This window comes from Erpetoichthys calabaricus, chromosome 5 (assembly GCF_900747795.2).
Source record: "Erpetoichthys calabaricus chromosome 5, fErpCal1.3, whole genome shotgun sequence".
In the NCBI taxonomy this organism is placed as follows: Eukaryota; Metazoa; Chordata; class Cladistia; order Polypteriformes; family Polypteridae; genus Erpetoichthys; species Erpetoichthys calabaricus.
The window spans coordinates 25,883,225-25,897,923 of record NC_041398.2 but is presented as its reverse complement, the minus strand read 5'-3'; the positions used below and the strand labels follow the sequence as shown (position 1 = coordinate 25,897,923).

The following is a 14,699-nucleotide window of genomic DNA, read 5'->3' as shown; positions in this document are numbered from 1 at the left end:
TCATTCATCCAGTAGTAGTGCTATGGTTAAAAATAGACATTTTAAAGTAAGTAATATGAGTTTGCAGATAATGTACAAGCTATACTTGCCCAATTAACAGAAGATTGGTGCTCAAAGAGGCATATCAGAAAACACAACTCCAGGTGTGGCAGTTGGCAACTAAGCATGCTTCACTCCTATTAGTGAAAAACAGAAGGATGAAGATGCATTTGGTTAAAGAGCTGAAAAACTGAAATGTGAAAGATTAACTCATTGCCTGGCATAGCCAACCTTGTTTTTTTGCTGTTGCAAACTGCTGGATTTAAAAAATATATCTAGTGGTGGCAGGGTAATGTTTTCTGGTATATTTTTATGGCATGAAGTGGCTCCCTTCATTATAGTAGATAAGTGTTTAAATACTGCAGGAAATCTGATCACCCTTGCTGATGGTATGTATTTCTGCATGTTATGGACAGCAGCATTATGTTTTACATGCCAAAATGCCAGAAAAGACTAGAAAAATGACAGGGAAATTATTATTAAGCAAGTATATACTAAACTGTGTATTAAGAGGGTACACATTCTTCAGAATAGAAATTCACCAATGGCTAATCTGAAACAACTGATGGACACTATATTGTGGACACAGGCCATTGTCTCTGTGCTGTAGTTTCACATTTTCTGAATACAAGTGGAAAAACCAACAGATGTTAGGATGGTGCACCTGAAAGACTTGACACTAACAGTACAGTAATCACTTTGGCTATAACCATGCCTGTTTGTTTTACTTTATTGCTTTTAGATTTTCAATCTGCAGCACAATTGAGTCTGAAGTGATGGAATTCTGCAAACAAATACTTCCAAAATATAAACCCACAGAAATAGACCTATCTGATTCAGTTGGTGAAAAAATGTTCAATGTAATCTATGAAATTCTGAAAGCTGCGAATTATGCTCCTAGCCACCTAAGGTAAATGTTTCTTTTCTTGCTGTTAAATTTAATTAGTGCAGAGCTGTCAGCTTTTATGTTTTCATAATGTTTAGAATGATGTTGATTTACTTCATTATTTGTAATATGCTGTAGTTCACAAAATTACATTAAAATCATTAACAGATCTTTCTGCATTTTAACGTGCTAAAGCCTCTTTAATAAAGAATATGTTATGCAACAGGTGTGAGTCTTGGACCTTAATTTAAAAAAGATAAATACATGCAATAAATAGCTGTGTGGGTTCTTAGCAACTAAACAAAAATTAACACAGTCAAGTAACAAGTACATGTAAGAAACAAAGACATGTCATAGTATAAGTCTGTGCAGCCTCAAAGTATTTCCCCTTCTTGAACAACTGAGTAGGGAGGCATACTTGGCAACTGTCATCATGGTAAAATTGTGATTACCTTTGTCTACAACAAAGAGGTATATTAACAGATTATTTTTCACCAAATTGAAACACAAGGCTACTTGATCTAAGTCTTCTCTATGCCGCTAAGAAAACAACTGTTTTGGTTCAATATCCTCATTCTCTCTGAGCTATAAAAAAATTTTAATTAACACTTCATAATGCAAGCGTTCTTAATTCTTTGTTAGACCGTATTCAAACTACAGGTCTCAGACATTATAAGAGTTAGTGTTTGAAAGAAATTCAAGAAGAGAATAGGATATTAAATAAACTGTAGTTACAGTATGTACATTTAGATTTAATGCCTAGAAAAGAAATAGTTTGGGTAAATTACAGAAAAATTTTAAACAAGAAAAGCAGTGGTTTGACTGGGGATTACAAAGCATCATGAGGAAAACATTTAGAAAGTACTGTAATGTGTGGAAGAACAATTACTAACTGCAGTGCTGCTGACCTGTAAAAAAGCATTAACCTTGACCTGAATGGCAAGATTTTTTTTAGTAATGCCTGTTTATTTTTAAAATGTAGGATGGGCAGTTTTATCCTAAATGGCACATCAATGTTAAATATCTGCACCCTTTTGGCTTCAGACTGTCAAATGAAAAACATGAGCTGGGAACTAGCAGAACTTGAAGTTTCTGATTATGTGGTTGATCATTTAGACAAAAGCTGGATATCTCTGAAGTATGGAGCTGGCAGCTCTGAAGCAAGGTACCTATAATTCAATTTTTTTACTTTACAAAGCACTCTCACTAAGTGTGTCAAATGTGCACAAGATACACAGTAGGTCAAAAGCAAGGCTTACACTAGCAGACATGTAAAGTACAATGTAATCAACTTAATTAAAAGCAATGCATTTTCACACTGTATAGTTTTTGATATTTAAGACTTTGTTACTACCCACTGTTTGCTTAAAGTAGTACTTCTCAAACTGTGGTACACTGGGAGTCTCCGAGATGTTTTAAAAAGCTTTTTAGATTTTTTTTAATAAAGATTATATGAACGAGCCTAACTGTTTGGAGAATTAGCTTAAATGGTTGAGAAGCCCTGATGGCAAGCGGAGGAAGCAAAAATGTTGGTTCAAAAATGTTGCAATTGTGGCTCCAAATGGGAAGTATTAGAAGTGGAGTGAATACGTCGAGCAGCACAGCAGAAACTGAAGTCAATGACAGTGAATCTAGCACAAGTGTTAGTGGCAACATTAGCAATGCCAGTGAAGCTTCCATTGCACCAGATAGCAAACAATGCAAAAACAATAAGGAAATATGAATCAATTTACATCAAGTTTGGATTCTTTTGGAGTGGGTGAGAGGATGAGCCCAGTCTGCAATGTGTCATGTGTGGTGATGTTCTTAGTAATGAATGTATGAAACCGTCACATCTCAAACAGCATGTTACAACCAAGCTCATAGTGCTGAAAGACAAACCAGTTGATTTTTTCTGGGAAAACACAAGGATCTAAAGCAGTCCAAGTCATCAATTCGATTTTGTGCTACACCCATAGCATGACCATAAGAAGCTTCGTATTATGCTAGTATGTAGTTACATAGGCCTATGCTACTGTATTTAAATGCCAACCATAATGAAGGTATTTGAAGAGCCAAATATTTTCTGAGGTGGAGAACCAATACTTTCAATTGATACAGGTATGCTGAAGAAAAAACATTGTTTTAAAGAGCCATTTTTACTTTCCTATAAATGGAAATTTGGTGATAGGATTAAAAATTGGCTTTCGATTCTGGATTCTACAAAGTTCAAAACATTAAGAAAATATGTTAGGAGACTTTAGATTATTTTCATGCCATAAGAGCTTTGGGCCCAGACAGGTTGCAGCCAGAGCTCCTTTCACAGTTTTGGAAATGACTATCAATTTCCATCCATCCATCCAACTAACTATATCCTAACTACAGGGTCACGGGAGTCTGCTGGAGCCAATCCCAGCCAACACAGGGTGCAAGGCAGGAAACAAACCCTGGGCAGGGTACCAGCCCACCGCAGGCCACACACACATACACACACACACCAAGCACACACACTAGGGACAATTTAGAATCGCCAATGCACCTAACCTGCATGTCTTTGGACTGTGGGAGGAAACCGGAGCACCTGAAAGTAACCCCAACAGACACTGGGAGAACATGCAAACTCCATGCAGGGAGGAAGCAAACCCTGGTCTCCTAACTGTGAGGCAGCAGCGCTACCACTGCGCCACCGTGCCACCATTTTCAAATGCTTAATACTATTATCTCCCCCAATAGATTAAACAATTCCATTAACAATACCATGATCACCCTGTAATTAAAACAAGACAAAGAGCCTGCTGATTTTTCAAACAATTGCTCCACCTCCATGATCAATTCAGATACTATGTTGCTGGCTTAGCTCCTGGCACTATTAGAAATCTCCAAATTAATTCACCCAAATCTGTCAGGCTTCATTTGTGCTCACCACAGGGCAGATAACCCGAGGCGTCTTTTGCATATTATTGATACTGCTTCTAATCTTCCACGGGCCCAAGGTCTATTTTCATTAGATGCCAACAAGGTTTTTGACTTTAAGAATAACAATATTCCCTGGCAAGTCTTTTATTAGATAGGTTTCAGTAAAAGGCTATATTAATATAATCAGAATGCTCTATTCCTCTGCCTCCATGGTCATGCTCATCAGTTCAGTGATATCACAACCCATATTTATAAAGATGTCAGTCAAGGCTGCCTATATTCTGTATTCCTATTATATTAAGTCTCTAGCCTTTAGCTGTTTCCATTTATAATTCCAACCTAATTACCTTTCCCATTACTTTACATAGTACCCCCCAATAAAATTTCACTTTATATTAATGATACCTTACTCTTTCCTTGAAACACCCACTCTGACTTTCCTTATGTCCTGTTCTTATTTAAGTCTTTCAAAGTACTGTCTGGTAATAAAATTCATTTGACTAAGTCTGTTCTTTCTTTCTTACATGATATTTCTACATTAAATTATAGGTTCCGTTTAAAGAGTGCTAAAGACTCTTTATCCACCTGGGACCACAGGTCCTTGTCCTTTCATATTAATTAGCTATTATCAATATAAATATTGCCCTACAGTCCAGTTTTGTTAGTGTGTTATCCCCCCTTTATCCTCCTATTAACAACTGATGAGAAATTAGATACCTTTTTTCTTGATCCCTGTGGAATAGCAAAAACCCTCCATCAAATTCTTAGTTTGATTGGATGACAGGACTGATGGTGGTGTGTCCCGTCCTATTCTAGAAATATACCATTAGGCAATCACTCCAAGATCTGTTTGGAGCTGGCTAGATCCTTCTGGAAGCCCTTCCTCACAGTTGTCAGTAAAGTCTAATCTGGTCAATCTCCGATACCTTCATTTTCTTGCCTTTACCTCCGTTAGGTTAAAACAGGCATCCGTTAAGTTAGGCCTACTAATCTCATAGTCACTCAAAAATTTAGAAGTACTTAGATCCCTCCCCAAGCCTACATTCCATATCTTTTACAACACTAGTCTTTAAATAAGAGGTAATCCTATCTTGTCCCCAAGCTGAGTGCAGCGCAGTATTGCTACACTTCGTAATATTTTTAATGTTTCGGGTTTCACAACATTCCCAGTCTTCATTTTCTATATCATCCTGCTCTTTTTTTTCTTTACATCTGCTGTTAGGTATTATAAATGTGTCACCTTAGTCAGCCTAGAAATTTGATCTTCCATTGCCTGCTCTTCTTGATTTGGGCCTGATTTACAAGATCATAAATTCTCCTTCTAAAAACCAAAATCATCAGTATACCCATTTCAAATGCACAGAATATATCGCATGTATCTTACCCCTCGTAAATGTTTTTCTATGGGTTTTTCATCCTTCTGCTACTTGAACTATCTGCAGCAAAAATTAATGGTGCAATTGGCTCCAGTATTTCTGATTGACTGTTCTATGTGTAGCTTGTTAAAAACTGCATGATTGGAGCAGAAACATTATGTCATTTTATTTATTTTATTTTTTTTTTGTGTTACTGTAACTTTATTCCTCTGAGTTTATTTCCTATTACTGAGCACCATGGGGTGGATATTCTTCTTGATATATATTTTTTAATTTACTGTTCAGTGTTTTGTTTACATTAATCTGCATTTGTCAATGTACTGTTATTAATGATTCATAAGTAAGGTTGTGCTAGTGACCTTTTGCTACTGCAAAAAATTGAAGAAGTGTGATTTTAAATTGTGCAAGTGATTCGAGAGCAAAAGCTTAGTAAATATAGCTTATGTCTGCAAGCAATTCTATACCCCTGCTTTGTTTTATATTTACTTGTGTTTTTTGTAATTTTGTCCTAGTTTTTCACTGTCAGGTGTTAATGAATGTAGCACAATAGAAATTTTAAAAATTGTCATCTCAGCTTATAAACCTGTAAAAATCAAATTATATCGACCACTTGGGGAAGAGACAATAAAAGCAATTATTGGATTATTGAGCAATGAAGAATATACCCCCAAATTTCTAAGGTATGGATTTCTCTTTTGATTTGTTTTGTTAACATTCTTTGATAACATCATATTTGTTTCTGAGGTATCATATTTATAATAATAGCGGTTTTTTTAGCGTATTAGGAAATTAATGAAAATAAATCTAAGGAAAACATTGTTATATTTTGAACACAAATTCCGAATTGTAATTTTAAAGTGTGAATGATTATAAAGCTGGATAGACTAGTTATAGACTTCATGTGTAAATTCAGTTATAGGTTGGAGTGCATGGTATCTTTCCACTAATAACTGATTTTTTTTTTACAAGTACAAATGCAAATTCACAGAGCCTACTACTGATCTTTTATGAGATAGATACATGTGGTACTTTATTTGCCCCAAGGAGAAATTTAACTTTTACAGAAGCTCAAGGAATACAGAAATAAAACAAATAAGTATTCTGTCTATCGTTCTATTTGGAGAAGTATCCTAATGTCAAACAGACAGCACTGAAGCCATTGTCAATGTTTTGTTCAGCTTATGTTTATGAATCAGTTTTTCTTCTTCCCTGAAAACACATAAACATATGAAATAAAATTACAGATATATTCTTACAAACATATATTTGAAAGAGATGCTTTGAGTAGATACAACCTAATACAAGCCACATTTGAAAAGGATTGTGGAAGGAAGGCCAGAAATCCAACCTGAGTCAAATGCAGCTGATTGCAGTGTAGGGTGTGAAGGAAAAAAGTCTTAACTATGAAAACAATAAAACAGTCTTCTCTCATTGTAGGATACTAAAAATTGCGCTTTGTGTGTGTGTATGTGTTTGTCACACACATACACAATCTATCATGCTGCTCTTTACCATGTTATGGCATTTTTTTGGCTCAAACTGTCTAAATGCTTGGTCATCTTGTAACTGTATCGGTTTGAAAATCATACCATTTATGTTCTTGTTTTGTGTCATTTAATATTTATAAAGCTCATTCCTTGCTGTGTTTAAAAACGGAATTTAAAACCAATTTAATGAAAATGTATTTTATTGTATTAAAGTTCTTTGTACCCATAACAGGCCTTATGGCAGGCTGCTCCAAGCTGGGGGCTTAGTAAGTTCTGGTGTTTGCAGTTTCAATGATAGGTGCAGGTCAGAGCCATGATGGAGGCTTTTTGGTTTACTTGAGAGATGAGCAAGTAGAAAAGCTACTTCAGCTATACCTGTTTATAAAGGGCAACAAGTTTTCTTGTTTTTTCGTACTTTTGTGCTTGTTTTTTGTGATTCTGTTTTATGCAGAGGTAGTGGTCTTGCTCTCTTTGTCATTGTGTATTTAGAGTGGGTGATTTTAAATAACAGCTAAGGTCACTTCTGCAATAAATCCAATAGATGTCCTTTATTAAACAGATCTATGGCAGCATAGATATACAGTTAGGTCCATAAATATTTGGACAGAGACAACTTTTTTCTAATTTTGGTTCTGTACATTACCACAATGAATTTTAAATGAAATAACTCAGATGCAGTTGAAGTGCAGACTTTCAGCTTTAATTCAGTGGGGTGAACAAAACGATTGCATAAAAATGTGAGGCAACTAAAGCATTTATTTAGCACAATCCCTTCATTTCAGGGGCTCAAAAGTAATTGGACAAATTAAATAACTGGAAATAAAATGTTCATTTCTAATACTTGGTTGAAAACCCTTTGCTGGCAATGACAGCCTGAAGTCTTGAACTCATGGATATCACCAGATGCTGGGTTTCCTCCTTTTTAACACTTTGCCAGGCCTTTACTGCAGCGGCTTTCAGTTGCTGTTTGTTTGTTGGCCTTTCTGTCTGAAGTTTAGTCTTCAACAAGTGAAATTACTGCTCAATTGGGTTAAGATCAGGTAACTGACTTGGCCATTCAGGAATTTTCCACTTCTTTGCTTTAATAAACTCCTGGGTTGCTTTGGCTGTATGTTTTGGGTCATTGTCCATCTGTATCATGAAACGCCGCTCACTGCCAAAAAGGCCACTGCTCTGCTGGGCCCTTGAGCAAGGCCCTTAACCTGTAATTGCTCCAGGGGCGCTGTACAATGGCTGACCCTGTGCTCTGACCCCAAGGGGTATGCGAAAACTACCAAATTCCTAATACAAGAAATTGTATAAGGCGAAATAAAGAGGAAAAGAAAAAAAAAATAGAGATTTAACCAGCATTTGTGGATAGGATGGTAAACTGTGTTCATAGACAGTAATTGTGTTTCTGAGCCCGTGCAGTGAATTCCATACCAGAATCAGGCCTGCCTGAGGGCCCAGTATTGATTTTTGGCCTTGTTCCTTGCGCACAGAGATTTCTCCAGTTTCTTGGAATCTTTTGATTATTTTATGTACTGTAGAATATGAGATATTCAAAGTCTTCTCATTTTTGTGTTAGGGAACATTATTCCGAAATTGTTCCACAATTTGTAGAAGCAGTTTTTACAGATTAGTGAACCTCTGCTCATCTTTACTTCTGACAGCCTCTGCCTCTCTTAGATGCTCTTTTTATACCCTATCATGTTACTGACCTGTTGCCAACTAACCTAATTAGTTGCAAAATGTTCATCCAGCTGTTTCTGTTTAGTACCACTTACTTTTTCAGCCTTTTGTTGCCCCTGCCCCAACTTTTTTGGTGCATGTTGCTGCCATCAAATTCAAAATGAGCTAATATTTTTCATGAAATAGCAACATTTCTCACTTTCAATATTTGGGACAGTATGTTTTATATGTTTTATGTTCTATTGTGAATAAAGTGTGAGTTTATGAGATTTGTATATCATTGCATTCTGTTTTTATTTACATTTTACAGAGCATTCCAGCTTTTTTGGAATTGGGTTTGTTTATAGACCACTGAATAAACATAAAACAATGAAAATTTCCCTTTTCTCTATTCAATGGTTGAGCTGATACCCATCCATCCATATACCAGATCAAATTATTTTTCTAGTATGAATTTCGAGAAAAGCTGTTTACTGTTATGCTGAAAGCAATAAAAAAAACTTATGAGTACAGTTAAACATAAAACAAAAGGAAATGGGAAATATGACCTTTTGATGTTGTAATTAGAGTCTTAAAGGTAATGTATTTGTGTTTGGACTTGTATATGAACTGTGTATAATAAGTAAGCTTAACTTACCCTTTAAACCTAATTGGAGAGCTTTAATTTTACTGTTTCAAGAGAAGCAAACATTTGCAGTTTTAATGGATAGGAGCCGTGTGTGTGTTAGATTAATTAGTAATGCATGTATTATTTGTTGAAAAAATAAGCTTCATTTTGAAAAGTATACACAAATACAGTACATTAAACCAGTAGCTTCCAAAACCAACAGAATTTCTAATTATATACAGATGTTAGGCCATACAACTCATTGCTGCTATTTGTGTATATATGTAAAATAATATAGTAATGAATAAAAGAAAACTATATTTAAAAACACTTATCTAGGCAGCAAGTGTTATTTGTTGAGAAAGTAATATGCAACATGTGAATAAACATTAATACTTCTCAAAAACGCATTGCTATCTTGTGTGTGTGACAACTCGAACAACACAGCCTTGTGGTATTTGCTAAATTCCATGCCCATCACACCTATTCAGATTATCGAGGTAATAATTAGCTGAAGGAGGTGTGCTAGTAGTACAATTTAATGCATTAATGGATGTATTGGATGGTAACCACAAAAAGTTAGGTACTTCAAGTAGAGGTCTGAAAATTACTTAGCTAACAAGCTTTGACAGACATATAGTAAAATCATAGCTTTGTATCACAAAAGCTACAGTCAGCATGTAACACTATTTCAAAGTGGATTTTGGAGACATTTGAAGAAGTTGGGAGAAAGACAGAAAAAGCACTGGAAGACCCTGAAAGCTGTCTGCATCTGGTGACTGGTACTTAAAAGTAACTTCTTTAAAGCACTTGCTTAGCATCTGGTACAGTCATCCAGCACCAAAGTTCATGCTTTGACCATGCAAAGGAATCTTAGAAGAAATGTTTTAAGGAATATTACAGCTAAGACCTATTACTGTGCAATGGCTACAGAAGGGATTTCAGCACAGGAAAGACCATAAAACATAGAACAATAAACAGTGGCGGAAACAATGTGTGCAAATTTCAGGTTTTGGTTCACAAAGACATCAATATATCTGTATAAGTGGGTGTGAGAAGTACATTGGTGTTTCTCTTCATTATTCTAAAAATAACTATTACCAAAAAGCAAATAACAAAATTAAACATAGGTCGCATCCAGGTTTAAAAAAGAAGAAATAGAAATAAAAAGCAAAAAAAAAGAATAAGGTAAAAGAAATCAGCACATGTCAATGTCCACCCACTTACCTCATCAAAAAAAAAATTTAAAAAACCAACCACCCAGCCCTGTAAAGAAAATAAATGTAATAATATTTGAGCATGCCGAGCAGAGGTGTAACCCCCATAACAGGCCCTCAAAGCTCAGAACTTAAGAGATACAATACTAACAATGAGCACATTCTACCTGACATTGAACAATGAAATCAACGATCACATCAGTACAGGCAAGAAATGATGAAGCAGTTGGTGCAGCGAAACAGTGGTAGTCGTAGGACAATTCTGGGCTCAACGCTGTAAACTGGTGTCCAGCCTTAGCTCCAGACATGCAAAGGATCTCCCTCTGTCTTCCCTGATGCCTCTGTTACCCACCCATTTCTACTGCTATTCCCTCGGGCATGGTATGGAGCAGGAGTCTGCTGAGCGTTCCACAGCTGGAGCTGCCATGTCAATGTGCCGGTCGAAAATGTTCCACGATCTGTGTTTCCTCACATGGCTCTTGAAGCAGGGGACTTGATGTAAGGATCATTGAGTTTTGTATTCCCATACCAGCAGCTACAATTAAAACTGTGGAGTTAAAAGTGTCCTGAAGTTTTTATGTCTCTCTTAAAATTGAGTTTCATGTGTAGAATCAATGTCCATTACAGTTAGTTTTATTTTATCGCATTTGGTGCAGGTAAAATTTTCTGTAAAGTTCTCCACACTGATAATTAAAAACATGTCACAGAATTCACATTGTTTGGGCCTTGTTGCTCTCAGCTGTTGTTGAGCCCTCCATTTCCACCAAAGTGAACACTGTAAGGGCCTCTCCAAGTAACAGTACTGTACAACAGTCAGAAGTTCTCTTCAACTTTTTTGCCTTAGTTTTTCATTTGGCACAAAAAATCGTTATAAGCTGAAACCATGAATTAAGCTTTGCACAGGCAGAATATTTTTCAGATCTCATTTTATATAACAAAAAAACTTCATTTAAAGAAGCATTAGATTAAATAGATTATTGGTCTGATGAGGTGACCATTTTTTGTGCATGCTTTTCCATGTCCTTTAATAATGGCATTTTCTTTCAAGAAGAAATTCCTCTTTGTTTTAATCAGTAGTAAAGTGTGACCTGCTCATGTTATGCCTCCCTTCAACAAACATAAAGAAAATTTACTTTTAAAAATTTAAGAGAGCATTTATTTGAACAAATTAATGGTTCTTACAACTTGAAAAAATTACATAATGTTCCTATTTCTCCCATATATCCATAATAGCGTGTCCTTCAGAGATGTGTGATTAGAAGGTCAAAACTGGCAAATGTAAACTCCAAATTATGAACACGTTTGTCAGGTCTACTGCAAAGTTTTGGTACAAAAGAATATAGGAATGATGAAACAGCATATGTGTCCTTTGCAATTACCTAAACTTGTCAAATGTCCAGTAGCCTGGTTTGAACTTTAAATTCAAGAAGCACGCTACTTAACTGGAAAAATTAAAAGGGGCTGTAAAAATTTTGAAAAACAAAAAATCTGATGGTAGAGCAAGGGAACTTTTAGGTAAAGTGGTCAATGTCTACAAATGACCACATGGATTGTCCTGGAGAGTCTGTTGCTTTTTAGTACAGAGGTGAGTGCTTGTGATGGCTTAACTGTAAGTGGATTCACTTAATTTGTAATATTTCTATTTGTATGCATTTTAAATGAAATGTTACATTATGAGCATCACAGTGGCACATTGATAGCACCGCTGCCCTGCAACAAGTAGGCTGAGGCTCACTTCCTAGGTTCACCCCATGTGGAGTTTGTGAGTTTCCTATGAGTGCTCCAGTTTGCTTCCACAGTCCAAAGACATTAAATGAATTATCATTTTTAAATTAGCCCGTTTGCTTGTGTACAGTACGTGTATTATTTGTGTGCAGTATGTGTATCTTCACCCTGCAATGGACTGGCACCCTGTATTGTTAGAGACTTAAAAATGAATCTAGAAATAAAAACTCTACTTAATTTTGTTACTTGTATATCTGTGTTAAGTAAGTGTGTATTGATTTATTCTCGTCTACTTTTTTCGGTATGTCATTTATTCATCCTTATTCTTAACTATTTGTAATTTCTTTTGTTTTTCCTTGCAGCCTTTTCTTTGACATCTAGTAAAGCACTTTGAGCTATATTCTTTGTATGAAAATGTTCTATAGAAATAAATGTTGTTGTTGCTGCTTTGTAGCTGGTGCTTGCTGGGATTAACTCCAGCATCCCTGTGACCCTGTTCAGGATAAGATGGTTTGGGCCATGGATAGATGGATGATACATTATGTGACACTTCTTTTTTCATTTTAGAATTACAAGTAAGCATTTGACAAGCGCATCAGCTGAGAATATCAACTCCATTCTGTCTTCATATAGTAAAATGAAAATTGTAAGGTACGGTATTGTTTTAAATCATCAATCAATAAATGTAATTTTAAGTTACAAAACAATTTGTTTTACATTAAAAAAAATCACAAAAATGCTAAGTAAGTAGAATCAACCTTAACATATATTAATAGTGGCCAAATAAGTCAATACAGTTAATAATATTAACTTTACACAATTCCTTTCATTATGTAGAATTTTAAAAGTAGCCATAACAACCCAACACCCTAATACAGGATGTTTTCTTAGCATGAAGGTCATGACGTATGGCAGGTGAGTGAGAGAAACTGCCAAATCAAGAGGTGCTGGACAAACAAAAGAACAACAACTGCTGCTGCTGATGTATCCTATACATCCATATTGAAAAAGGTCAATGAGTCAAAACAAACAGAGATGGCTAGTGAGCCTGACAGAAGCAATGCACTTTTGCTATGTCACTTGTGCTTTTGAACACCACATTAATGACCCTGTGTTAGGATATAATGGGTTGGATGATGGATGGATGAATTAAACATTAAAATTGTTAACAAAATTCTTTTTATCAGAGGTAAAAATGAATATAAATTGTGATGTATATTTATTTTTATTGTGTATATATTAATGTGTTTCTTGTCAAACAGAAAGCCTGAGCCCGATTGTTTAAACACAAATGAATCCTAAACAGAAGACATCACTTCCTCTTCAAACCATTCCCTCCGTCAGCACAGAAATTAAGGATTTACCCTGCAAACTTGATATAATGAAGTAATTTTTGGAACTGCATTATTCTTTTACCTACCGTATTCCAACATGACACAAGTAACATTTGTTATGTTCAACTTTAAAGTTTGGAAAATGAAACAGACCAATTTGCCTGCTGGGGTATTGTGACCACTGTAAGTGAATGCAGAACTAAAGTGATGAATATATGCTTAGAATCTGTAAAATAGGATCTGTACAATTTTTTTTTCAAAACCTGGCAGGATTTAATCAATATTATTTTAGAATAAGAGAAATAACTATTACTGCATTTAATCCCCTTCTCCATCTCTTATTTACATATATATTTATTTCTCCCTTTCTTTTGTTTATTGTTGTCTTATTAAAAAGCCCTAAGCAATTCTTCTTCGGCTAAGCTCTCCTTCTCAGGGGTGGGGTTTGATTTGTCTTCAATTTTGTTGGGTTATAAATTGATCTATTTGTATGGAATGATTACAATGAAAATTAATAAAATAAAATATAAAAAAAAAGAATCTGTAAAATAGTTTATCAAAGTGTCAAAAAACAGTAAAATGGTTAAGATTGCTTTTTGTAATGTATGGCTAAAAGTATTCTTTTTAATACCTTAATAATTTCTTTCATGTTCGCATTTTAAAAAGAAGACTCTTGGGGTGAGTGCAACACACATGCATAAAGTTTAATAAAGTGAAATGGAAAGTTCAGGTTCAGACTTGTAAGTATAGTGCAATTAGTCTACAGCTAATACTAATTTATAGTTAGAATTAATTTGGAAGTGGGGAGTGCTGGGAATGTTTGGACCCTTTCTAATTGTCTTACAATGTTTTCCAAAGGGTTACATTTGCCATTAAAATTGCTACCATTGTAAAAGCGGTTGTCTTGGAATTTTAAGGGAAATTCTGGTCAAGGATTGTGCAGCACAGTCTCTGTGAAAGGAATAGTCTGCAAAACATGACCCAGGAAGGTGTTTGTGTGGAAGATTAGATTGTGCTGAATGTGGTTTTGGTGTCTGCTGGATCACTTGGGTGTGAACATAAACCAAAGCTGCTTTTGAGTCAGCTGAGGACTCAGTCAATACAATGAGAATGAGAAGGATTTTTTTTAATAAAAGGGCTTAGTGTTGAAATCTGAGAGTCAGACTTGTAGAAACGCATTTATGATTAGAATTTGACATAGCAATAAAGACATTAGACTTTCAACCACAAGGTTGTTGGTTGGCTTTGCACTTCAAACTCATTCTGTGACCCTATGCAAGTCACTTAACCTGCTTGGTAAATTGTAGAATATTTATGTAAACCACTGCACTGTGTCCTGATCTTGTATTAGACACTGAATAAATGAAGTAAAGGATTGAGAGTAAAGACCATCCATCCCAGTTAGTGAGCAGTTTGCCATTAGAGGTTCCAAAGATTGAGTATGCAGGGTACAATACATACA

At 35.4% G+C, this 14,699-nt stretch overlaps 1 protein-coding gene across 3 annotated transcripts in view; it reads left to right on the top strand.

Annotated features, from left to right (window-relative positions):
- The window catches only part of LOC114651554 (uncharacterized), a 157,683-nt gene extending 144,003 nt beyond the window's left edge, over positions 1 to 13,680 (top strand). For 2 of the 3 annotated variants that reach the window (XM_051927391.1, XM_051927390.1), the window contains exons 22-26: positions 782 to 949; positions 1,908 to 2,090; positions 5,709 to 5,876; positions 12,471 to 12,554; positions 13,166 to 13,679. In XM_051927391.1, coding sequence (XP_051783351.1) covers positions 782 to 949; positions 1,908 to 2,090; positions 5,709 to 5,876; positions 12,471 to 12,554; positions 13,166 to 13,205 — 643 coding nt within the window. In that variant the 3' untranslated portion in view covers positions 13,206 to 13,679. Of the gene's footprint in view, positions 1 to 781; positions 950 to 1,907; positions 2,091 to 5,708; positions 5,877 to 12,470; positions 12,555 to 13,165 lie in introns of all 3 variants that reach the window. The other variant, XM_028801356.2, reaches the window with a different exon arrangement.
- Positions 13,681 to 14,699: the final 1,019 nt, after the last annotated feature.